We start from the raw sequence: 26,568 nt of genomic DNA, 5'->3' as shown, positions 1-26,568 counted from the left end.
TATACGACGGGCTTCCTTCAGTTTCCGCCTACCAAATCCACTCATACGGCTTTGGTCGGCCTGAGGCTATAGTTGAAGACACTTGCCCAAGGTGCCACGCAGTGGGAATGAACCCGGAACCATGTGGTTGGTAAGCAAGCTACTTACCAAAAAGCCACTGCTGCGCCTAAAAAGAAAATTATTTTTGAAAGTTATATAATTATTTTTAAGATAAACTAAATTACCTACATAATATTTTCATTGTTAAATATTTTCGCTTTAGCCAACATGTATTGAATCACACACTGAAAAAGTGCTTTTGTTCTGCGGTGCTTGTTAATGACAACAGTGAACCCTAACTGCAATATTTATCATAATAAATCATTAAGGCCTAAAAACATTTTGATGTTTTTGAGGAGATGGCGCAACGAAAGCATTATAATAGTGCATTAAGTTTATATATATATATATATATATATATATATATATATATATATATATATATATATATATATATACCGGAGTAAGCACATAAAATGTGCAACAAGGTGGAAAAAAGTGTCCGATGAACGGGAACGTGAAACTCAGAGTAACAGTCTGTTGTTATATTTCTGCTGCTTTTAAATAAAGCATATTACTCTACCTCTGGTATTTGAGTATATATATATATATATATATATATATATATATATATATATATATATATATATATATATATATATATATAACATAATTAAGGGATCAGCAACAGTTGCTTCACCACATACCGAAGTTCAGAAATAGCAGCTAAAGTGCTAAAACTCCAACAGATAGCAATACTTGTGATTCACAAAGGCAAAACAAGAAGATTATGATTATTATTGTTTAAATATAATATAATATCGTCACAAGTATAGAGAGAAAGTAGCACATTATCTTGCAATTTATCATATTTATTGATACCTTAAGCGGCTCGTGTGTCTCCCAATCTTAACTGACTTCTGTTAACTAATATTACTGATGTTTTAAAATATTGATCAGTAGCATTTAGTAAATAAATTTCAAATAATATCCTAAAAACTATCCATACAGCTTTAAAGGTCATTTGACTTGACTAGTGGTATTTATGCTGATGAGTATAGCTCTTCAGTGTTTTTCAACGTCGTAAGCGGCATAAAGCTAATTTCTAAAAAGGAATATGGCGCTGCCCAGTTATCATGTATCTAACGCTAATCTGGATATCTGGGGAAATGGTCTTTGTCCCGGACAGATTCAACGTTCTCCTTACGCTGCTACACACGCTGAAGAGATGAATCCAGTCAAGCAAACCCTGTAAGTATTTTCTACTAGCTTTGCTACCTGCCGTCTTTATTATTCCTGATGTATGCTCAAAGCGGTGTCGGTGACACAGCAATATTCCATTGTATGTCTCTATAACGATTTTCCTTCGTATATTTGTTAATTTGTTCCGATTACTTCCGTTGTTTATATTCATTGTATACAACACATCTATGTAATCTACAAAAATAGGCACCTAATTATTATTATTATTAAAAATCATTCTATGATTTTCGCTTACTCACAAGTGCGCTTGTGGTGTGTAGATGTCATCTTCTGAAAGCGATTAAAGCATATCTTTCGTAAATTGAATTCTCAACGTACATTGTTACTATCAAATATAGGTACACTGTAAACGATTCGGGTAATATTTCTTGACGAGTTTCTTTATGGATGAATTTAGTTTCGGTAATCGAGCAAACTTATAATCAAAGAACTTCTTCTAGTACTGACCATCCTGTGTTCCGATACTGTATCTCGGATCGCATTATCTCATGTGTCCTTTTTTAGAACAATAAAGAAAGGCTCCAGTAATATTTGGCTGCTATTTTTAACAACTCTAATGCAGGACCATTGGCATACCTACACATGTCCCCCCCCCTCACTTTGTTTCCTCATAACTTCCAGAAAAATGAATATTTTTTTAATGCAATTTTTTACAAATATGCTTCAGGTGGTGTAGATTTTGTGAAATATGCTTCAGATGGTGTAGAACTTGTGAAAAAGTTTTTTCCGAGGGTGGGATTTCTGAATTTCTGAAAATCCACAAAAGTTGGCTTTGTTTCCTCATAACTTTAAGAAAACTGGGTGCTTTTAATATGAAATTTTCTACAAATATTTTTCAGATGGTATATCGGAATTTAATATGACTAAAAAAAAAATTGAACTCGCACACATACATACTAACACACATCACAATTTTTCGAATTTCATTTGCCATGTGTCGGTATGCATTGTGTGCAAGCCTACCATTTTTTTTTTTCCGTATTAAATTCCGATATAATTGTAATAATGTGAGAGGTATCTATAGGAAATTTACATGAAAAAATATCCATTTTGGAGGAAAGTTTTGAAGAAACAAAGCCAACTCGAGTGAATTTTCAAAAACCTCTCTCCCCACCCTCGAAAAAACTTTCTCACAACAAATTCGTTATAACTGGAATCTATAGCATCTGTAGTATATTTATAGAAAATTTTATTAAAATATAGCCATTTTTTTCTGGAAGTTATGAGAGGCACACTCGTGTAGTTATGCTAGATCTTTTTAAAATGTGTTGAAAACATAAAAAAAAGAATAGGTAAAAAGAAAAAAATCTATTCTTAAACACAGAAGTGCTGGGCCTTATTCAAATGAATTTAGAGTGAAATTATACACAATTCAAGTAAACTAAAAATTGACATCTGCAACACTTAATAGGAGGAGAGGTTCATTAGGTGCAGTTACTGTAAGAAGTGTAGAATCTGTTTCAGGCTCTTTTTTTTTTTTTTTTTTGAATGGTGTGTCATTGTAAACTGGACTGGCAAAATGGATGCAATACAAAGTGGTCAGTGGTCATTGTATTCATGACCAAACTTTCATTTTGCTATTTTGGTTATGTTACTGTTAACATAATCAAACATCTCATTTATAAATTACTTTCGAGCGAGATCGTTGCCAGTGCCCTTGGACTGGCTCTTGTGCGGGTGGCACATAAAATACACCATTTTGAGCATGGCTGTTGCCAGTACCGCCTGAGTGGCCTTCGTGCCGGTGGCACGTAAAAGCACCCACTACACTCTCGGAGTGGTTAGCGTTAGGAAGGGCATCCAGCTGTAGAAACTCTGCCATTTCAGATTGGAGCCTGGTGTAGCCATCGGGTTTCACCAGTCCTCAGTCAAATCGTCCAACCCATGCTAGCATGGAAAGTTGACGTTAAACGATGATGATGAGTTGTTTTTACATGCCGGTTGCATGTAAAAAGCACTTTTCAAGCATTAGGCCTCATGGAGGCAAAGTGGCCAATCCCAGTGGCACCTGGAAAGCTCCTTTCAAGTGTCGGGCCTCACAGAGGCAATGACCAAGACCTTTGGCATTATGTCATGCATGATAAGACCCATCAAGCCAAGTAAAACTGCAGCTGTGGCAGATACCAGTGTCACGAAAATGGTACCTGTGTTGGTGGCACATAAAAGCACCCATTACACTCACGGAGTGGTTGGTGCTAGGAACGGCATTCTGCCGTCCAAACCATGCCAAATCAAACTGGGGTCTGGTGCTGCCTTCCAGCTTGCCAGCCCTGGTCAAACAGTCCAACCCATGCCAGCATGGACAATGGACACTAAATGATGTTGATGATGTTATTAGGGTTTTGTTTCAATGCTAAACTGTACTATATCCTTATATTTGATATCTTCGTGAACAAAAAAATAGGGGTTAGTCGAGCTGTTTCAATCATCATCATCATCATTTAACATCTGCTTTCCATGCTAGAATGGGTTGGACAATTTGACAGAGGACTAGCGAACCAGATGGCTGCACCAGGCTCCAATCTGATCTGGCAGAGTTTCTACAGCTGGATGCCCTTCCTAATGCCAACCACTCCAAGAGTGTAGTGGGTGCTTTTACGTGCCACCGGCACGAAGGCCAGTCAGGCGGTACTGGCAACGACCACACTCAAATGGTGCTTTTTACGTGCCACTGGTATGGAAGCCAGTCCAGCAGCACTGGCAACACCCTCGCTCGAATGTTTTTTCACGTGCTAGCAAGGCAACGATCACACTCAAATGGTGTTATTTACGTGCCACCGGCACAGAAGCCAGACAGCTGTTCTGGCAATGATCAGGCTCGGACGGTGCTGTTAACGCTGGATTTCATCAGCTCGTAAATTAACTGCTTAAATACGTCAAGGTGGTGCTCCAGTATGGCTGAAACAAATAAAAGAATACAGACAGAGTGGTGTTACACAAACAAATGTAATTAAATGCTCACACACATAAACAGAGAGAGAGAGAAAGAGAGACATTGCAATTTATTAATTGAACATAAACAGGAGAACATTTTCCCTCTCTTCAGACACATAAAGAAAAATGTGCTCACACATAAACAGAGAAAGAGAGGGCACAAACAAGAGATGTCAAATAAGTCAGTGGTAAATCAGCAATGCCAAATAAGCTGTGCCAAAATGTTTCCTGTCTTTTGCAGTGTCAGCAATTGTCGGGAGCTGAAGTATTTTCTGTCTGACTCTGGAGAGAAGGACCAATTTTTGAGATGTAGTCCTAGCTATGTTAAGGATGTGTTTTCACCTGGGGAGGCTCTTGGTGATAGTGAAGCCTAACATTTGGGTTGGTTATGAGGGCTCTAGTTAAGGGCTGCTCATGCTTAAGAAGTGGGGTGCTTGTGAATTTTTGCTGCTGGAAGAGACAAGATTGGTACGGTCTTCTGGAAGATACTTTCAAGTCCTCTTCTCGAAATCAGTACTAATTTGACATGCAGCACCTGGATTGCATGAGGATGTGTGGTTAAGAACGGTTAGGATGGTGTGAAGAGCTGTATCATCTACGTAAGAATGCGTATTGTTGGATATGATGGCAAGGAGGTTATTTATAAGTAGGTATTTATATGTTACGTTGCCAGTACCGCTGGACTGGCCCTCGTGCCGGTGGCACGTAAAAAGCACCCACTACACTCTTGGAGTGGTTGGTGTTAGGAAGGGCATCCAGCTGTAGAAACTCTGCCAGATCAGATTGGAGCCTGGTGTAGCCATCTGGTTCACCAGTCCCCAGTCAAATCGTCCAACCCATGCTAGCATGGAGAGCGGACGTTAAATGATGATGATGATTCTAACCTCTCATCACCAATGCACAAGGTCACCTCCTCCAATGTCGCCTCCCTCCGTCTCAAAGGGTCTTTGTTTTGCAAGTTACTCGGTGACCCTCCCAGTGCTGGTTCATCTAGTCCACACTGTAAAGTGATTGGTCTTTTACGTGCATGGGTTTTACAGCATCCAGCTGTAAAACCCATGCCAAAACAGGCCTTTGCTGATGCTGGTGCTGCATAAAAAGCATTCAGTCCACTGTGTGAGGTGGCTGATGTTAGGAAGGACATCCAGCTGTAAAAACAATGCTAAAGTAGGCAGTGAAGTCCGATGCAGTCTTCTGCCTAGCCAACCCCTGTCAAACCATCCATCCCATGTTAGCATGAAAAATGGATGTTAAATAATGATGAAGGAAGTAGAGTGATAAAACCAGACCCTGGGGCATGCCTGAATTGATAAAGTGTGAAACTCTTTGAATGCAAACTGGTTGCTTTTATGTTTCATAAGCAAAACAAGATTTATTAATGTAGCAAATTCAAAACATCTGCCAGTCTCAATTCTTATGCCTTTAGACATGTTTACAGTTGTACTGTACATTATTGTACTAATGAATTTCTTTGATGTTAAACTATTTTATTTTCAGGTCTCCAATTGTCACTGGAACGTCTGTTCTGGGTGTTGCTGTTAAAGATGGTATCTTACTTGCCGCTGATACTCTTGGCTCCTATGGTAGCTCGGCTCGCTTCAAGAACTGTTCTCGGGTTATGAAAGTCAATGAATCTACAGTGCTTGCTGCTGGTGGAGATGTGGCTGATTTTCAATATCTGAAAACTATAATAGAACAACGTGTGTAAGTAACTTGCTTGTCAACAAAAGAAAAGAAATTCCCTTTATATTTATATGGATTTTGTGTACAAATTTACTTCTTAACTTCCATAAATCCAATATAGGCACAGGCTTTGCTTTGTGGTAAGAAATTTGCTTCCCAACCACATGGTTCAGTATTCAGTCCCAGTATGTGACACCTTGGGCAAATGTCTTCTACTATTGCCTCAGGCTAACTAAAGCCTTGTGAATGGATTTGATAAACAAAAACTGAAAAAAGTCCATATATGAGTGTGTGTGTGTGTGTATGCCTTTGAGATTAGTGTCGGTGTGTTTATGTCCCCATAACTTAGCAGTTTGGCAAAAGCAACTAACAGAATAAGGACCAGGCTTTAAAATAAATATAAGTACAGGGGTCAATTCATTTGACTAAAAATTCTTCAAGGCAGTGCCCCAGTATGGGTATAGTCTAATCACTTAAACATGTAAAAGATTAGAAGACATTTCAAAGTATAGATATAAAAGGTCAAAGACACCAAACAAAAAAGTGTAATTTATATTTCAGTCTTCAAATGATCGATTGGTTTTCGTCAGGTATTTTGATGGTAGATTGTGATTCTTGTGGTATTAGCATTATAAAGGAATTATTGGGTTGGTGCATAATTATTGCGGCTTTTTTTCCACAAATTTTATTCAGCAAAAACAATAGCAACATATAACAAAAACATCTTTAAATGGTTATTCCAGAGCCTATTCACCATCTACTTCAATTACTTCTTCCCATTTGCTTGGCAGACAGTCAGACCATCATTTAAAGATGTTTTTGTTGAAAAAAAGCCACAATAATTATGCACCAACCCAATATCTTCCTCTGCTAATGCTTAAGTTTACTATTATTATCCTGATTACTATATTAGCATCCTGCACAGTCTGAATTCTACCTAAGTTGATTTTTGCCTTTCATCCCTTCAGAGTTGATGAAGTAAGTAGCAATTGAGCCCTGGCGTCAGTGTAATCAACAAGCCTCCTCCCCATAAAGGTTCAGGCCTTATGCCTATTGTAGAAAAGATTATTATTATTATTGTTATTATTAGGCGTAGAAGTGGCTGTGTGGTAAGTAGTTGGCTTACCAACCACATGGTTCCGGGTTCAGTCCCACTGTGTTGCACCTTGGGCAAATGTCTTCTACTATAGCCTCGGGCTGACCAAAGCCTTGTGAGTGGATTTCGTAGACGGAAACTGAAAGAAGCCCGTCGTAAATATATGTGTATATATATATGTATGTGTGTGTGTCTGTGTTTGTCCCCTCAACATCGCTTAACAACTGGTGTGTTTATGTCCCCGTAACTTAGCGGTTTGGCAAAAGAGACCGATAGAATAAGTACTAGGCTTCCAAAGAATAAGTCCTGGGGTCGATTTGCTCGACAAAAGGCGGTGCTCCAGCATGGCCACAGTCAAATGACTGAAACAAGTAAAAGAGTAAAAGAGATTACCTGGTGTCATGCAAATGGCACCCATGCCAGTGGTATGTAAAAGTACCCATTACACTCTCAGAGTGGTTGGCGTTAGGAAGGGCACCCAGCTGTAGAAAACCATGCCAAATCAGACGAGTCTGGTGCAGCCTTCCAGCGAGCCAGCCCAGTTAAACCGTCTAACCCATGCCAGCATGGACAATGGACGTTAAATGATGATGATGATGATTGGAAAGGCCAGCAAGCTGTAGAATCTTAGTGACATTTTGTCCAGCTTTAAGTTCTGAGTTCAAATTCCACTGAGGTCGACTTACTCTCTCACCGAAACTTGCTGGCTTTGTGTCAAAATTTGAAACCATTATTATTATTATTATTATTATTATAGTGGCAAGCTGGTAGAATCATTAGCATATAGGGTGACATGCTTAGCAGCATTTTGTCCTTTACGTTCTGAGTTCAAATTCCGCCGAGGTCGATAAAATAAGTACCATTTGAGTATTGTGGTCAATGTAATTGACTTACCCCTACCTCCCCCCCAAAAAAAATTTCTAGCCTTGTGCCTTTAATAGAAAGAATTATTATTATTATTAGCTGGCAGAATCATTAGCATGCCGGGTGAAATGCTTAACAGTATTTTGTCTGCTGCTATGTTCTGAGTTCAAATTCTGCCACGGTCAACTTTGCCTATCATTCTTTCAGGGTCAATGTAATGGACTAGCCTTTTTCCCCAAAAAATTTTCAAGCCTTGTGCCTAGAGTGGAAATAATAATAATAATTATCATTATTATTATTATTATTATTATTATTAAGGTGGCAAGCTGGTAGAATCGTTAGCATGCTGGGCAAAACACTTTGCAGCATTTTGCTCATCACTGCGTTCTGAGTTCAAATTCTACTGAGGTCATCTTTACCATTCATCCTTTTGGGGGTCACTAAAATAAGTACCAGTTGAGTACTGGGGTCGATGTAGTCGACTCATCCCTTCCCAAAAATTGCTGCCCTTATGACAAAATTTGAAACCATTATTATTATTATTATTATTAACACTGTTTTCTTCAGAAATGATGAGAATTGTTATGATGATGGCTTCAATTACAATCCCCGAAGTTTGTTTTCATGGTTGACCAGAGTCATGTACAACCGCAGATCAAAATATGACCCATTGTGGAATACATTTGCCATTGGAGGAATGCATGAAGGAAAACCGTAAGTTGTTTCTCAACTCTGTAGTTTTTTGGTTTTGATAATTTATAGGGATCTTATGTCTTTGCGATTACGACATCTTCTTTAGTGAGAGACAAATAAGCCGTTTAGTGTGGGATAATATAAAGTGTATGTTTGTTTTTTTTACTATACTATAGGCGTAGGAGTGGCTGTGTGGTAAGTAGCTTGCTTACCAACCACACGGTCCCAGGTTCAGTCCCACTGCGTGGCATCTTGGGCAAGTGTCTTCTACTATAGCCTCGGGCTGACCAAAGCCTTGTGAGTGGATTTGGTAGACAGAAACTGAAAGAAGTACGTCATCATCATCATCATCATCATCGTTTAACGTCCGCTTTCCATGCTAGCATGGGTTGGACGATTTGACTGAGGACTGGTGAAACCGGATGGCAACACCAGGCTCCAGTCTGATTTGGCAGAGTTTCTACAGCTGGATGCCCTTCCTAACGCCAACCACTCAGAGAGTGTAGTGGGTGCTTTTACGTGTCACCCGCACGAAAACGGCCACGCTCGAAATGGTGTCTTTTATGTGCCACCCGCACAAGCCAGTCCAGGGGCACTGGCAACGATCTCGCTCGAAAATCCTACAGGAGCCAGTCAGGCGGTACTGGCAACGGCCACGCTCAAAATGGTGCATCTCATGTGCCACCCGCACAAGAACCAGTCCAGGGGCACTGGCAACGATCTTACTTGGCTTGCCGGGTCTTCTCACGCACAGCCCATTTCCAAAGGTCTCGGTCCGTAGTCATCGCCTCGGTGAGGCCCAATGTACGAAGGTCTTGCCTCACCACCTCAGCCCAGGTCTTCCTGGGCCTACCTCTTCCACGGGTTCCCTCAACTGTTAGGGTGTGGCACTTTTTCACGCAGCTATCCTCCTCCATTCTCACCACATGTCCATACCAGCGCAATCGTCTCTCTTGCACGCCACAACTGATGCTTCTAATGTTCAGCTTTTCTCTCAAGATACTTATATATATATATATATATATATATATATATATATATATATGTATGTGTTTGTGTGTCTGTATTTGTCCCCCCCACCATCGCTTGACAACCGATGCTGGTGTGTTTACGTCCCCGTAACTTAGCGGTTCGGCAAAAGAGACCGATAGAATAAGTACTAGGCTTCTAAGGAATAAGTCCTGGGGTCGATTTGCTCGACTAAAGGCAGTGCTCCAGCATGGCCGCAGTCAAAAGACTGAAACAAGTAAAAGAGTAAAAGAATACAAAGCAGAAACTATACAAATATGAAATATTCAGTACAACAGAATGAACTGTAGGGAGTGGAAAAGACTAAAGAAATAGTCACCTAGAGGTTCTAAGTTCAATCTCAAGCAAGGCGCTAAAGTGAATTCACATAAAAAAAATTAACGGAACTGAACTGAAAAAATGTCATGAAACACCGAGAGTGGAATGAGAACAGTATTAGGTTCAATATTCCAATATAATATTCCATCTTACTAACGATAACTCTGAGCACCTTTTCAAACTCCACCTGTCTAACACCCGTGGACATGTTTACAAAGTCAGAAGACAGCACAGCTCCCATGACTTTCAGAAACACTTTTTCACGCTAAGAGTTGCTGAAACATGGAACAAACTGCCAGCATCAGTTGTTAGTTGTCGGAGCACTGCATCCTTCAAAAGCAGGCATTGGAGCTCAGTGCAGTCCTCCAGCTCGTTGGATCCTGTCAAACTGTCCAACCCATGCTAACAGGGAACATGGAGTTGGTGATTATTATTATTATTATTATTATTATTATTATTATTAAGGTGGCGAGCTGGCAGAATCATTAGCACGTTGGGAAAAATGCTTAGTGGTATTTCGTCTGCCACTGCGTTCTGAGTTCAAATTCTGCTGAGGTCGACTTTGCCTTTCATCCTTTCAAGATCGATAAATTATGTACCAGTGAAACACTGGGGTTGATGTAATTGACTTAACCCCTCCTACAAAATTTCAGGCCTTGTGCCTATATATAGAAAGGATTATTATTATTATTGATTTGACTCAAGCTTGGTCTTATCCCTGGCTGGATTTATGTGGATGGTGGTGTATTAGCTGTAACCTTAGGTATCCGTTAGCTTTGAATAGTCTTTCAAGTGCTTAGAACCCTCTTGTTAATCCTTCCTGTCCCTAAGAATCAATGTAGAAACTACAGGATATTCTATTTCAATCTCCTTCAACCATTTGTCTGCATCTTTACTTACATTTCCCAAGGCACCAATTATTATATTCACAACCTTTACAGTTTTCATATTTCAAATTCTTGCAATTTCAAATTTAAAGGGATTATATTTTTTTCATCTTCTTTCTTTATGATCCTGGAATCAAACATATATGATGGATCAATTAGCAACTTCACTATTATTATTATTCTTATTATTCAGTATTTCAGTTAGCTTCGTAGAATTAATTGCTTCAACTTATAACATCTTTGTATTATCTGCTTACAGATTCCTTGGTTATGTTGACAAAATTGGCATAGCATATACATCTGACACTCTAGCTACTGGCTTTGGGGCTTATTTGGCTCGTGTAAGTTTGACTTTGCTTTTAAATTTAGTTTTAATCTTTGTCTCAAATTTCCAAAGTTTTATTTGTTAAAGTTGTAAGGACTAACCCTAATAACCTATCTGAATTATGTTGCAGCCTATATTAAGAGATGCTCTTGAGAAAAACCCAGACATGTCAATGAGTGAGGCCAAAACTCTTATAATGAAAGCTATGAAAATTCTGTTTTACCGAGATGCTCGTTCCCTTAACAAGGTAAACAGCTGTTTTGTTTGTTAGTATTCTTATAGTTAAGAACAGTTTTCATTTACTATTATAAAAACTGCTTTTTGAAGCAGTACTTCATTGTTAACGAAATTTACTATCCAAAAATAACTTTGAAAAATATATATTTCTTTTTAACAAATTATTGAAGTGATTTGTTAAGATGAAGAATTGTTGTTTTAGAAACCATACTTAGGTTCTGTCACTTAAACTGTCAGAATATAATGCCAAGTAGCACAATATGTTTCCCTATGGAAGAAAACATAAGATGTTAAGAATTACAGCAGATTATATAAAAATATATCATCATCATCATCATCATCATCATTTAACGTCCGCTTTCCATGCTAGCATGGGTTGGACGATTTGACTGAGGACTAGTGAACCGGATGGCTGCACCAGGCTCCAGTCTGATCTGGTAGAGTTTCTACAGCTGGTTGCCCTTCCTAACGTTAACCACTCTGAGAGTGTAGTGGGTGCTTTTACATGCCACTGGTACGAGGGCCAGTCACGCGGTATTGGCAACGGCCACGCTCAAAATGGTGTTTTATACGTGCTACCTGCACAGGAGCCAGTCCAGCGGCACTGGTAACGAACACACTCAAATGGTGCTATTTACATGCCACTAGCACGGAAGCCAGACAGCTGCTCTGGCAATGATCACACTCGGACGGTGCTGTTAGTGCTCCACTGGCACTGCTAATATCATCATCATCATCATCATCGTTTAACGTCCGCTTTCCATGCTAGCATGGGTTGGACAATTTGACTGAAGACTGGTGAAACCGGATGGCAACACCAGGCTCCAATCTAATTTGGCAGAGTTTCTACAGCTGGATGCCCTTCCTAACGCCAACCACTCAGAGAGTGTCGTGGGTACTTTTTACATGCCACGCTCGAAATGGTGTCTTTTATGTGCCACCCGCACAAGAGCCAGTCCAGGGGCACTGGCAACGATCTCGCTCGAAAACCCTACAAGGCCAGTCAGGCGGTACTGGCAACGGTCACGCTCAGGATGGTACAAAATATAAATGGTAAATTCATACAGCTGCCCATAACATCAACATGGAAATGAAATGGTCATCATCATTTAGCATCCGTTTTCCATGCTGACACAGGTTAGATGGTTTGCCTGGGACTGGTAAGCTGGAGAACTAGCAGGCTCCAGTCTGACATGGCTTGAATAACATGATCAAACTATTTTGAATCTAGAAACGTCTTGTAAAATACGTTGTTTCTGAAGATCAAGAAGTATTACTAAAAAGAGTAGCTTTCTCTGGTTGTTGTTCCTTATGCTTGACCCTTAGCATTTAAACTGACCATATCAGTTGTTCTACATGTTTTATCTTCAAAGTGGCCAGATCCAGCTTTTCGTTATCTACTCTACAATGTTATTCTAGAAAACTAACACTCATAACTTCGAAATCTCAAAGCTACAAGATAATACAGGATTAACTTTGTGGCTGTGTGGTAAGTAGCTTGCTTACCAACCACATGGTTCTCGGTTCAGTCCCATTGCATGGCAAGCCTCGGGCCGACCAAAGCCTTGTGAGTGGATTTGGTAGACAGAAACTGAAAGAAACCCATCATATATATGTATATATATATATGTGTTTGTGTGTCTGTGTTTGTCCCCCCAACATCGCTTGACAACCAATGCTGGTGTGTTTACGTCCCTGTAACTTAGCAGTTCTTCGGCAAAAGAGACCGATAGAATAAGTACTAGGCTTACAAAGAATAAGTCCTGGGGTCGATTTGTACGACTAAAGGCGGTGCTCCAGCATGGCTGCAGTCAAATGACTGAAACAAGCAAAAGAGAGAGAGTAAATAAGTATTACATTTGATGAAGTAAGCTGAATGCTAAAGGATTAAGTATTTCACAATAAATATTTCAAATGTAAAAGGTTTTAGATTGAATTTACTGATGTTGTTCTTTTACTTTATTCTTGAATTAGTTTGAAATTGTGTCTGTGACTAAAGATGGTGCAACTATAGAGGGACCACTTTCTGCAAAAGTTGACTGGAGTATTGCAAATTTGATCTGGTAAGTAGGTTTTATATACATACATACATATATAGGTACAGTGTATATTTAAATACGTAAGAGGAATCCACTCATGGGATCCCTTACGCTAGAAAGAACTGCTAGGTTCTAGAACCACAAAATTAGGGATAAAATCCCGAAAGGAACGAAGTCTTTGGACTAAATTTTTATACACTAGGCCACTTGGAAGTGAAAATTTTTATTAATTTCCATTTCCCTTTGATATGATTATATATATATATATATATATATATATATATATATATATATATACATACATATATATATATATCTGTTTAGTATTGACTTTCACAAAAAAATTTGTAACTTACCTGAAGGCCCTATGTGTCCACAAGCGAAACTACTTTCAGGAATTTTAGTATTGTAAGGTATGGTTGTGTGAGGGATGTAGATGTGTTTATCACAAACAGTGACCTGTGGTACTTTCTGAATGGCACATCTAAACAAAAAATTACCCTGGATTTTTTTTTAGTAGTGCAGCCCAGCTTAATAAACTGTCTCATGTAGCCTTTTTTTTTTTTTTTTTTTTTTTTTTCCTCCAGAAAAAAGGTAGCTCACGCCTAATCTAGATCACTTGTTTAGTATATTTAGGCGTAGGAGTGGCTGTGTGGTAAGTAGTGTGCTTACCAACCACATGGTTCCGGGTTCAGTCCCACTGCGTGGCACCTTGGGCAAGTGTCTTCTACTATAGTGTCGGGCCGACCAAAGCCTTGTGAGTGGATTTGGTAGACGGAAACTGAAAGAAGCCCGTCGGATATATATATGTATGTTTGTGTGTCTGTGTTTGTCCCTCCAACTTCGCTTGACAACCGATGCTGGTGTGTTTACGTCCCCATGACTTAGCGGTTCTGCCAAAGAGACCGATAGAATAAGTACTAGGCTTACAAAGAATAGGTCCTGGGGTCGATTAGCTTGACTAAAAGACGGTGCTCCAGCATGGCCACAGTCAAATAACTTAAACAAGTAAAGAGAGTAAGTGTGTCAGAAATGAAGCACATTTGCTGACAAAGTTTGTTAAAACTAGTAAAGTTCTCACCAGTTAGCTGTCTTGAACTATCATGGTTTGTGTTGCAGAGTAGAAAAATTTGAGGTGTGTTCTGTTAATTTCGTAGTCATCAAATTATCTGATTAGGTAGCTGCTTTTTTGGCAGGTGGAGGTGAATGGTCACAATTGTTTGGAAAAGTTTTGTTAGTCATTGATACCAGTGCAAATTGTTCAGAATAGCAAACAATCGTTAGTGTGAAAGTACATGGGATCCTGATTTATAGAAGATAGGATGTTATGAACCTTATGCCTGTCTTAAGACCATCGATTATATGTGAAGTGACCTCAACCAAGAATTAAAACTAAATGGTAGGCATTAGTCCTGTGGTGTTTTACTCTTTAGTATTTCACTTACTTTTAGTAAAAAGTGGGGTGAGCGGTATACCTCCTGGGGTGCAGGCTGGTGAAGTAACTCCGTCTTCTTGAGGCTGACCTCCAGGCCAAAGAGCCGCGAGGCGTCCACAAAGCAGGACATGATTCGCTGCAGAGCTCGCTCTGTTTGGGCGACGATAGCAGCATTGTCTGCGAAGAGAAGATCTCAGATCAGTCTCTATTGGGTCTTGGAGGCGCCGTAGATTGAAGATGTAATTTTTTCCTTGCTGATTATTAAAAGAATTTTCTGTATTTATTTTCTTCATTTTGTATTTTAATTTTTATTTGCAGTGGTTATGAATAAACATCCAGGATATATCATTCCAGTCATGTACTTTTTCTTTTATTCACTCATTTTAATATTTCTTCAATAAAAATCAATGTTAAGCTTTTATTGTTGTTGTTATTGTTAATTAGGAATTTTACTTGAAATTAGTTTTGCCCACTGTATCTAGGCTCATCTTTTACAACTTGGCACAATACTTTTTTTTTTCCTTTAGCATAAAGCATAGAAAATGGAAGAGATTTTGTTAATTCTTGATGATGTAAAATAAATTATACTGCTAACGCTATTTAGACTTAGTGATGTTAAGAAATTAAGTCACCGAGCTAGATACCAGAAAACATATGGGCCATTTCTCCATGTCTTTCCAAAATCTTTGCCCTTCAGTATCTATAATGGAGTTCTTGGTGTATTGGAAATATTATTTGATACTTAATTTAATATTGCTTAACACCAACACTCTGCCTTTGGCAGAATCCACTTTGTTGCAAACATTCCAACCAATATGTTGTGGGGTTACTAATCTTCTGACTGTCTAGTTAAAAGGAAAATTCCTTTCAACATAATCTAGGTCCGTAATTCCCAACGTGGGGCATGGTAATATTTTGGTGAGGCAAACATAGGGTTATACCTTTTGTACACAATGTTTAGTACACCAATAAGAGAAAGGGGGCAATTCAAGAATGAGTTATTAAAAACAAATCCTTCACACCCCCTTCTATGGACAATTTTATCAAATTTTTGACACTTTAGAGACAACAGATCATTTTCATCATTCATAAGATCTGATGTCACTAAAGAGTCAATAAGATTATTTCCTTCAATTTAGTGTGGTATGTGAAAACATGTGCGTGCATGTATGGAACTGGTCAATACTGAAAGTAATGCCATCTTAATTCCCTATGGAGAAATAAACTGAACACAGACTTATGTGTGTCTAAGAGTAGCGACTCTTTTTATCTCTGGCGACAAAAAAATCTAGGTACACAAGAAAAATGTGGTGCTGCAGAGTGTTTATAGGGCAATAAATGGTGGTGAGGGATGAAAGAATTGAATGATGTTGTAAATGAATGCCATTCATTTCCAATATTCTGCGAAAACCTATCTGACCATGGAGAAATGTTACCTTGTTTGGAAACAGGTAAGGATTGGTGATAGGATGAGCATCCATCCATAGAGACTCTGCCCAACCCATGCAAGCATGGAAAACATGAACATTAAAACAATGATGCTACAGTTTGGTATTGAGATATTTAATACCTTGCACTCACACTAGTTTTGAAACATACCTGTCATACTGCAGGAGTGGCTGTGTGGTAAGTAGCTTGCTTACCAACCACATGGTTCCAGGTTCATTTCCACTGCGTGGCACCTTGGGCAAGTGTCTTCTACTATAGTCTCGGGGCGACCAAAGCCTTGTGAGTGGATTTGGTAGACGGAAACTGAAAGAAGCCTGTCGTATGACTGAAACAAGTAAAAGAGTACTTGCTATATGTTTCATAAGTAGCTGTGTGACAAGTTTACTTCCCAACCACATGGTCCTGGGTTCAGTCTCACTGCATGGTACCTTGGGCATCTTCTACTATAGCCTCGAGCTAACCAAAGCTTTGTGAGTGGATTTAGTAGATGGAAACTGAAAGAAGCCCATCACATATGTATATATGTTTTGTGCCTAAGTTTGTCCCCCCCACCACCACTTGACAACCAGTGTTGGTGTGTTTACGGCCCTTGTAACTTAATGGTTCGGCAAAGGAGACTGACAGAATAAATACCAGACTTAAAAAAAGCAGGTCCTGGGATTGATTTGTTTGACTAAAACTCTTCAGGGCGGTGCCCCAGCATGGCCGCAATCAAATGCCTGAAACAAAGCACAAATTAGGATAAATAATTAACATGTACAGACTGAAACGGTACTTTATAGAGGTTTATTTGTTTATAGGTAACCATCTTCATTCAGTCAGAAAAAAAACGACCATTTGGTCGGTTAAAGTAAGGGTGGTGATCATGTTAACAATGAACCAGTAATGTCAATGGTAGAGCAAATTTTTAACATTGTTCTTGTTTTTGTAGATTATTTTAAATACTAAAAAAGCTGACAAGTATTAGCAGTTATAAAAACAACTGTGGTAGATTACAATTTTTAATATGTTCATGTGTTTCAATATATATATATATACATATGTATATTAATATGATCGCATATTTCAGTTAGATACATATATAAATTGGATAAAGATCATGTATGAATGTATGTGTGTGTGTGTGTGTGTGTATATATATATATATATATATATATATATATATATATACATACACACGTGTGTATATTGTTACTGTTAAATCATTAGAGATGTATATGTAGCCAGAATGAGTAGGAATTTAAGAAGTAGATTTCCTTACAAATAATTGGGGATATTTTTACCAGATGATGCTATCGTTATACCACATTAACAAACCTTCGCCATAACTGTAAATCTGTCACAGTTGAGAAGATGAGCTGTTTGCTTGGCTTATATTCTTAATCAGTTCTGGTGTTCTTCAGAAGTCTTTAGTAGAATTACATCCACCGTTGTAGTCAGGCTTTTAAAATATACAAAACTCCACCATAAGTCTATATTCTCTTCATATCTTTATCTATAAATAACAATATTTTCTATGATTTCTTATATTCTATCCTCTCCACTTTAACATCGTCGTTTATCAGCTTATAGACATAGGCAACTACAGTTGACTGCTGGATGTCCAAAATCACAAATGAAGGAATGACATTGCTGCAAAGAAAGGAGAAAAAAAATATAATGATGATAGAATTGTTAAGTTCAGAATATAAAATATTTATAATGGATATGATTAGATATGACATGTTTCATATAAATGCTTGTGAATTAGATACAGGCAAATAACTAAATAACCTAGGTGTATATAAGCATGGCTGTGTGGTTGAGAAGTTTGTTTCCCAACAATGTGGTCTTGGGGGTCACTCCCACAGCATGGTATCTCGAGCAAGAGTCTTCTACTACAGCCTCGGCCTTGTAAGTGGATTTGGTAGACAGAAACTGAAAGAAGCCTGTGATGTGTATCTGGATTGTGTGTACCTTGACAGCATGTGACGGTTACAAATGAGCATCATCATCATCATCATCATACAAGTGAAGTTGTTTGTTTCCAGTCTTCCGTGAAAGGCATGTCTAGCTGAGGGAAAATATCTTGGAAACAGATGAGAGTTGGTGACAGGAAGAGCATCCGGCTGTAGAAAATCTGCCTCAACAAAGTCCATTCAACCCATGCAAGCATGGAAAAGCAGATATTAAATGATGATGATATAAGCATTGTCACAATTTTATCTGATGACTATAAGACCACATTATCATCATTATTCAAATGTCCATTCTCCATACAAATATGGGTTGAACAGGTCTGTAATATAACATTCTGCCATTTTGGTTAACCCTGCATCATCACTTCTGGGAGGCTCAACTTCCTCAGATTGGGGTTCACTACCTTTCATATCTTCTTTAATCAAGTTTTGCCAGGGAATAACCTCCACCATCAGCTCATAGTATTCACACTCATATACACACTTCTAAAAAGAAAAGGTCTTTGCAAAATCAACCGGAGAGAAGTTAACACTATTATGATTCAGTGCCAATGATATAACTACAAAGTCACTTGTTAATTCTCGGAAAAGAAATTGCCAGAAATTCAACATTAGTGCTCACAACATAAACCAAATTTCGTTTTTGTATTTGGTTTGCAAGATTCTTTATGTGAATTTGTATAAGGCATTGACTAGTGACCGGAACCTTTGGAAATATGCAGTACATGAGAAGACCCGGCAAGCCAAGTGAGAGCATAATCTGTGGCCTCTGCCAGAAGTGCAGCCAGCTCACTTATTCGTATCTTTACTTTATTGGACACTAAACTCTACTTGCAAAGACCTGTTGAGGCAAGGGAATTTGAATTTGAAATCGAAATCGAACCAAATTTGACGACTGGCACCCATGCCAACCTCTCCTTCATTGGACACTAAATCTTGCTTGTAAAGACCTGTTGGGGCAAGCGAAATCGTAATTGAACCATATTCGATGACTGGTACTTGTGCCAGTGGAGCACTAACAGCACTGTCCGAGCGTGATCATTGCCAGAGCAGCTGTCTGGCTTCCATGCTAGTGGCACACCATTTGAGCATGATCGTTACCAGTGTCGCCTTACTGGCACTTGTGCCAGTGGCATCTTAGAAAATCATCCAAGCAAGGTCGTTGCCAGTGCCGCTGGACTGGCTCCCATGCAGGTGGCACGTAAAAAACACCATTTTGAGCGTGGCCGTTGCCAGTACAGCGTGACTGGCCCTCGTGCCGGTGGCACGTAAAATCACCCACTACACTCTCGGAGTGGTTGGCGTTAGGAAGAGCATCCAGCTGTAGAAACTCTGCCAGATCAGATTGGAGCCTGGTGCAGCCATCCGGTTCGCCAGTCCTCAGTCAAATCGTCCAACCCATGCTAGCATGGAAAAAATACATTGAACAATCCACTCACAAGGCTTTGGTTGATCTAGGGATAAGGTGTTACACAATGGGAATGAACCCAAAACAGCTTAGTTGAGAAGCAAAATAAATTATAGAGCCATGCCTGTACCTATCATGTAATTATAAAATAAACACTTTTGGTTTTGAATTAGGTTTGTAAGATTCTCAATGTGAGTTCATAAGTCAAAACAAATTCTGGTGTATCTTGGGAGGGTCATTATGCCAATAATAAACACATGCACAGTTTCTATTTCACTTTTATTATGATTATTATTATTATTATTGAGTGAGAGAGCATTGCATGCCCTCAAAGTGGCACTGGGGTAAAATATACAAAACCTATTATACCCATCATGACTACCCATCTGATAAGGGTACACTAGGCACATGCATCACAACCATATATGCACGACAAAGTGATCTCATATCAAGATAAACAGCGCATGACCTCGCAGGTGAGGCCCAGTTAGAATTTTCTTCAGGTCGAGTAGCCTATCCCGCTCAAAAGGTCCCTGAATAAGGTTCGTTTAAGGATGTTGAGTAAAACACCCATGTTTCCAAAGGTGAATTATTCAAACCCGAAAGAATTCCTCTCAACACATGGCTATGATGCTCCCCCACTACTTCTGCTCATGATCAGAGATGCACATATCGTCAGCCACCAAGGGACATGCTCAACTGGTTAAGTTCAAACAACTGACAAGCAAATCTGTGGTATTGAGCAGAATATTTGCTGTAGCCTATCTTTTATACCAAGACAAAATTATTATTATTATTATTATTATTAGTAAATTTAACATTTAACCAATTAACTAATCGACAAACAATTTATTAGTTAATTGTCTAAAAGTTAACAAATTGACTAATAATTCTTCCTAGTATAGGCACAAATTCTGAAATTTAGAAGGGAAGGTGTGTGTTTGTTATTGGAATAATGACCCTCTTGAGATAAACAAATAACTAGATTTGACAAATTACACAGAAGCTTCAAAAATACAAATAAAAGAAACTATACTTTTCCAAGGCATTATAAGCTCCAGTGGCCGATCCTGGATTAATGTAGAATTTGTTTTCATGTTCAAAAGCATCAAATATATGGGTGTGGCCTGAAATGAGAATGTCTACATCTAATTGCCGTTGTACCATAGCTAAGCTTTCTGTTTCCCCCCATGGTACTACTTGATGTCCATGACACAAACCAATCCGAAACTGGCCAACAGTCACCACTTTTTGCTCAGGGTAATTAAGAGTCTGCAAGAGAAAAATAAAAACATTGGTTAAGTTACAATAAAAATAACAAAAGAAATAAAGGGAAGAGAATCTGTGGTAAATAACTCTTTACTATTTGTTTCAGTCATTTGAACTGTGGCCATGCTGGGGCACCAGCTTCAATGATGTTTAAACAGTCAAATCGACCTCAGAACTAATTTTTTTTTAGGGAGACAAACAACAAACTGATCAACCACCAGCAGTGGGAAAACAAACATAAAAACACATACACATGCAAATATAAAGACTGTCTGAAAGTGTGTGTGTGTGTGTGTGTGCATGTGCATGTATATGTATGCATATATAATACCTAACAGGCTTTCACATAGTTTCCATCTACCATATTCACTCATAAGGCATTGAACAGCCCAGGACTATAGTAAAAGACACTTGCCCAAGATGCCACATGGATGGGACTTCCTTAAACCACATGATTGCAATTTGAACTTTTTAACCACACAGCCATGCCTGTACCTCGCTTTTATAATTCTGATCTATCCAAAAATGTAAGTAATGCAAATAATACAACTCCAAAATACTCAACAGGTTAAAACTTTGTCCTCACATGATTTTCGTCATCATAATTTCCCATTAGAAAATTACTATTTTTAAATCTCACAACGAGAGATATTCAGCAACAGTACTTTGTAGTAAAGATTGTTTGCCAACATAACATGGCAGTCCTGGTTTAGGACGAATGTGGCTGTAATTTAGGCCCAAGAGACATCTCCAGCTGGCTATACGACACAATCTGTGTCCTTATATTTTCCACAAAATATATTTGTTGGCACCTTGGGCAAGTGTCTTCTACTATAGCCTCAGGCCAACCAAAGCCTTGTGAGTGGATTTGGTAGAAAGAAACTGAAAGAAGCCTGTCGTATATATGTATATATATATATGAATGTGTGTATATATGTTTGTGTGTCTGAGTTTGTCCCCCCAGCATCTCTTGAGAACCGATGGTGGTGTGTTTACGGCCCCGTAACTTAGCGGTTCTTCGGCAAAAGAGACCGACAGAATAAGTACTAGGCTTCCAAAGAATAAGTCCTGGGGTCGATTTGCTCGACTAAAGGCGGTGCTCCAGCATTGCCGCAGTCAAATGACTGAAACAAGTAAAAGAGAGAAAGGGAGAGAGAGTGTATCTTATGCAAGAATACATCTCATATGCCAGTTAATATTATAAGCGTCAATTACACAAGAGTTTATCTCAGTACTTCAGATTTAGTTTAATGTGTTACTTACTTCATCAAAGTCTCCACGCACGACATGAACATCACTAGCTAATGTCTTCAGGTAATCAAATGATTCTTTTGTACATAGATTACCTGTACATAAAATATGCTGAATCTTGCCAGGTACCAAGAGTTTCTTAAATCTATTAGGCATGCTATTGCAGCGATGTGGAATGTGCAAATCACCAAGAACTAGCACCAACTGCAAAAGAAAAAGACAAACAAGCAAATGTAATTACATATACAGAAGAGTATTTCAACATATGGTGAATACATATTAAGATAAAGAGAAACATTACTAATTTTTACCTGGGTATGAAAAATATGTTTAGGGGAGGGAAAATAGAATGTTGCATCTCTCATACTGTCTTCATTCATTCAACATCCATTTTTCCCTGATAGCATGGATTTGGACAGAGCATTATTTGAGGCAGTATTTTATGAAAAGATACTCTTCCTGTTGCCAACACTTACCCATTCTTTTACTTGTTTCAGTCATTTGACTGTGGCCATGCTCAAGCACTGCTTTTAGTCAAGCAAATCGACCCCAGGACTTATTCTTTGTAAGCCTAGTACTTATTCTATCAGTATCTTTTGCCAAACCGCTAAGTTACGGGGACGTAAACACACCAGCATCGGTTGTCAGGCAATGTTGGGGGGACAAACACAGACACACAAACATATACACACACACATATATATATACATATATACGATGGGCTTCTTTCAGTTTCCGTCTACCAAATCTACTCACAAGGCTTTGGTCGGCCTGAGGTTATAATACAAGACACTTGCCCAACGTGCCACTCAGGGGGACTGAACCCAGAACCATGTGGTTGGTAAGCAAGCTACCAACCACACAGCCACTCCTGCACCTATTTCAAATAATTTTTTTTTTTAAATTCCAGAAGTCTTCAAAAGTACAGTGATTAAAAAAAAGTACTCCTTCTCGAGTCACACCAGCTCACAAGGGACGGTTTACTGGTTTTCATGGAGCATATATTCCCCACCTGGACAGGGCACTGGTCCATCACAGGGTTACTCATTTTTGCCAGCTGAGTGGAATGAAATGAAGTGTTTTGCTCAAGAACACAATGTGTCCATCAGTCCAGGAATTGAAACCACAATCTTACGGTCAGGAGTGCAACACCCTAACCACAAAGCCACACACCTCCACTAAAGCACAGTAACTGAACTAATGTCAATATCACCACTATTTTATTCAACCAATGACAAGTGTAAAATATTAACTTACACACACACACACACACACACATGCAATAGGCTTTCTATAGTTTCCATCTTTCAAATTCCCTCACAAGGAATTGGTCAGGTTGGGACTATAATAGAAAACACTTACCCAAGGTACAAGATTTATTGGCGATACAAATCAAATAAAATGATTCTCAACCACAAATCAAAATGTAGTGAATCTGATCTATAATTAGCTTACACTGTTTTTAAAGCCTTTGCCACAACACCACCACAATATTCTCCAGAAAACAAACATTCCTTTTAGTTTAGGACTTTGTCTCCATCAGCCAGTTTAATACCAACCCCTGATTTTTGGGTGCCTTTAACAGAGTCCACTTTGTTGCAAGCCTTCAGTCCAGATCTCTGACCAAAGTATAGCTACTTCCCTTTTTTCTGTTAGTTTCAAAGAACCCAAAGATGGTCATGGGTGCTGGCTGCTCTTTCTCTTCTGACCGTGAGCTTTCTTGTCATAGACCACAGATGAGGGTTCCGCAAAACCTTGCTGAACAACCCCACAGGTGATTTATTTATAGTGATCAAATGTTTGTGCTATACTTTAGGTCACTCCATTCACCAAATCAATATTGCTTAAACAGGTGCACAGTTTGCTACGCATCAGATGTCAAAAGAGATTGCAGAGCAACATGAAATGAAATGATTTGCTCAAGAACACAATACATAACCTGGCCCAGGAATTGAAACCACAATAATGCAATTGTGAGTGCAACACCCTAATCACTAGGCCATGGTCCCTCTGGCTGTTGTTGTTGGCACTCCGTACAGCAGGGTTCGCCACCATCCCCTGCCGGAGCCTCGTGGAGCTTTAGGTGTTTTCGCTCAACAAACACACACAACACCCGGTCTGGGAATCGAAACCGTGATCCTATGACTGCGAGTCCGCTACCCTAACCACTGGGCCATTGCGCCTCCACATAAGAACTTAATACTGTGTGTTTAGGCACATGTAACAAGTACACAAAAGGTGCAGCAGTACAGAGGAAGAATAAATATTTCAGATGTGCTATTTTAGATGTTTAGCCACAAGTCAACCCTGATCAAGTAGACTTATAACTGAAAGCATTCAAGTCATGATCATCCTGTTATTTTATGTATGTCTAAGATTACATTATTCTCTTTCTTTTTTCCTTATTTTAGAAAGTAAGACATGGTTTTAGTAAGATTTGGCTGTTATTTCTAGTAGAACAAGTAACTACATAGAGTCTCTTCCTCAATGATTAGCAGGAGGAGCATCATTCAAGTAGAAGATTGTTGTAGCAGTTTCTGTTATCTAAGTGATATCTAAGCGCTGAAGGTGGGTGTAGTGTAGATGTAGGAAGAGAAAGGATAGAAGGCATTTAAGGAAAAACTATATGAAGCATTTGTAAAATGTATGATGCTGGTTGGTAACGAATCATAAGCAATTTCTGTGGAAAATCTATAGAGTACATACAGAGAAATTAGATGAGTATGATAAATTGATTGTGCAATGTTAATTTGCATAAAAAGCACAGCACAAACGAGTTGAGGGCAGCTGGATATTAAATGGTATCAGACAGTAAGTGTAGGACATATAATGCATTGGTGCAGACAATTAATGATTGAGAAAATACTATGTGCAGTAGAGTAAGACCATGGGAGAAGTGTATTTGGTTAGATCTGAAAACGTTATGACCTGCAAGCAAAATGGTACAGGATTAAGAGGATTCTATGTTGCACACCTATCCAACCCATATCAACATGGAAATATGGTTGTTAAAATGATAATGATGATGATGTGTCTACATCTTTCAATGATCATGAAAGATAACAATATTTACGATAATTTCTTGTGTATTCTAAGTATGAAATGCCCAACGAGTCCAGCCTGCCATCATACACCTCCGGTGTTGTGAGACAACATGATTTCATTAAAATCATTAAGAGAATGTTACCAAATATTATGCTAAGACATTATATCAAACTTAACGATCTCAAATTTGAATAATTAGCACTGCAGATTTTTAATAGGAACTTGTTAGGGATTATGATATCTCCTTACAGTCGAAACAGAAATTATAATATTTGTGAACTTTTCACCAATATTAGACATTAGAACGATAAATAGGGCAGGTCAAATAGTAAAGATTGAGGAGGATAACTTTAATACTTTATTCAATTTAGATTGCACTTATCAATTATTGTTTGACTTTTGCTAAATAGGAAAGTGATAAAGCAATAACTTACACAACTAATATTTTATAGTTGGACATGTTTTTGCTAAATATTTGGAAATTAGTTTGTATGTGCTTAAATGAAAATCTTTCGGAGTTTTGTTATATATTTTCATGTTTTTCGGTTTAAGAATGTAAGTACAAAGTGCAATTTGTCTTTAAAATGCCCGACAAAATTCTGAATTAAGAAATTTTTAGAAACAAATTAATATCTGTAAGTTTTCCCTAGAATATACCCTAAAAACTAATTGTTGATCACATTTCCTGGCTTAACAGCATAAACTCGCACAGACTGAATTAGTGTATAAAAAGAAACATGACAATAAGAGGAAGACTAACTTTATAATCAAAAATAGGATATCTTGATCACATCGAGATGATTTTAAGTATATTCTATTGCTCTATTTAATACCAGAACCCTTTGGAACCAAGTAGCTCATTTTATTCAGTTCGTTTTCTTGGCATTTGTTTATCGTCTTCTGAATCGTAACTACATGACTCAAACCAAGCAATACTTCCGGAAAAGACTTAACAAAATTATTTAATCAGATGAGCAAGAATTAAGGGCTTTGTAATATTTAGCTTTGCGTATTTACAACGGAATATACCGAATATACAAGAGGGGGTCAAACTACGGGATAAAAATGATACAAAGTAGAGGTCTAAGTACACACGCCCACCAAACAATCTAAACAACCCAAGACTACATTCCATTTAATCAATATTTATGACAAAACATCGTTTAAATAAAGAAGACAAAAACTACTTACCATCTTAGAAATAAATTAAACCAACGGAGCTAAATGGAATCGGAATTGATGGATAAATAAACAAACGTATTAGGTTTCCTTTAAAAAGTCCACCAGCACCTGACGGATAGAAACCAACACCTGACTTACCAACAAGTTGCTTAGATACAACGATT

At 38.4% G+C, this 26,568-nt stretch overlaps 2 protein-coding genes across 2 annotated transcripts; one reads left to right on the top strand and one right to left on the bottom strand.

Moving 5' to 3' along the window:
- Positions 1 to 1,111: 1,111 nt before the first annotated feature.
- Positions 1,112 to 15,261, top strand: LOC106874617 (proteasome subunit beta type-4). Its single transcript, XM_014922406.3, has 7 exons — positions 1,112 to 1,290; positions 5,734 to 5,940; positions 8,447 to 8,593; positions 11,066 to 11,147; positions 11,262 to 11,378; positions 13,343 to 13,431; positions 15,161 to 15,261. The coding sequence occupies exons 1-7, from the start codon at positions 1,157 to 1,159 to the stop codon at positions 15,171 to 15,173; spliced, it is 789 nt and encodes a 262-aa protein (XP_014777892.1). The 5' UTR covers positions 1,112 to 1,156; the 3' UTR covers positions 15,174 to 15,261.
- A 1,797-nt stretch (positions 15,262 to 17,058) lies between these two features.
- Positions 17,059 to 26,563, bottom strand: LOC106874621 (vacuolar protein sorting-associated protein 29). The gene is made up of 4 exons (XM_014922413.3): positions 26,414 to 26,563; positions 22,190 to 22,381; positions 20,694 to 20,929; positions 17,059 to 17,923 (listed from the first exon to the last, which is right to left on the bottom strand). Exons 1-4 carry the CDS (start codon positions 26,414 to 26,416, stop codon positions 17,806 to 17,808), a joined length of 549 nt encoding a protein of 182 aa, XP_014777899.1. The 5' UTR covers positions 26,417 to 26,563; the 3' UTR covers positions 17,059 to 17,805.
- Positions 26,564 to 26,568: the final 5 nt, after the last annotated feature.

Source organism: Octopus bimaculoides, chromosome 9, assembly GCF_046866305.1.
Source record: "Octopus bimaculoides isolate indiv1 chromosome 9, ASM4686630v1, whole genome shotgun sequence".
Taxonomy (NCBI): domain Eukaryota; kingdom Metazoa; phylum Mollusca; class Cephalopoda; order Octopoda; family Octopodidae; genus Octopus; species Octopus bimaculoides.
This window is presented reverse-complemented; position numbering and strand designations above follow the sequence as displayed.

Coding starts and splice junctions, on each gene's coding strand:
- LOC106874617 (XM_014922406.3), top strand. CDS start 1,157: ATGGCGCTGCCCAGTTATCATGTATCTAACGCTAATCTGGATATCTGG. Junction 1,291..5,733: donor AATCCAGTCAAGCAAACCCT/GTAAGTATTTTC, acceptor TTTTATTTTCAG/GTCTCCAATTGTCACTGGAA. Junction 11,148..11,261: donor TTGGGGCTTATTTGGCTCGT/GTAAGTTTGACT, acceptor ATTATGTTGCAG/CCTATATTAAGAGATGCTCT.
- LOC106874621 (XM_014922413.3), bottom strand. Junction 20,930..22,189: donor TGCGTGGAGACTTTGATGAA/GTAAGTAACACA, acceptor TTTCTCTTGCAG/ACTCTTAATTACCCTGAGCA. Junction 17,924..20,693: donor GCTTATAATGCCTTGGAAAA/GTATAGTTTCTT, acceptor CTTTCTTTGCAG/CAATGTCATTCCTTCATTTG.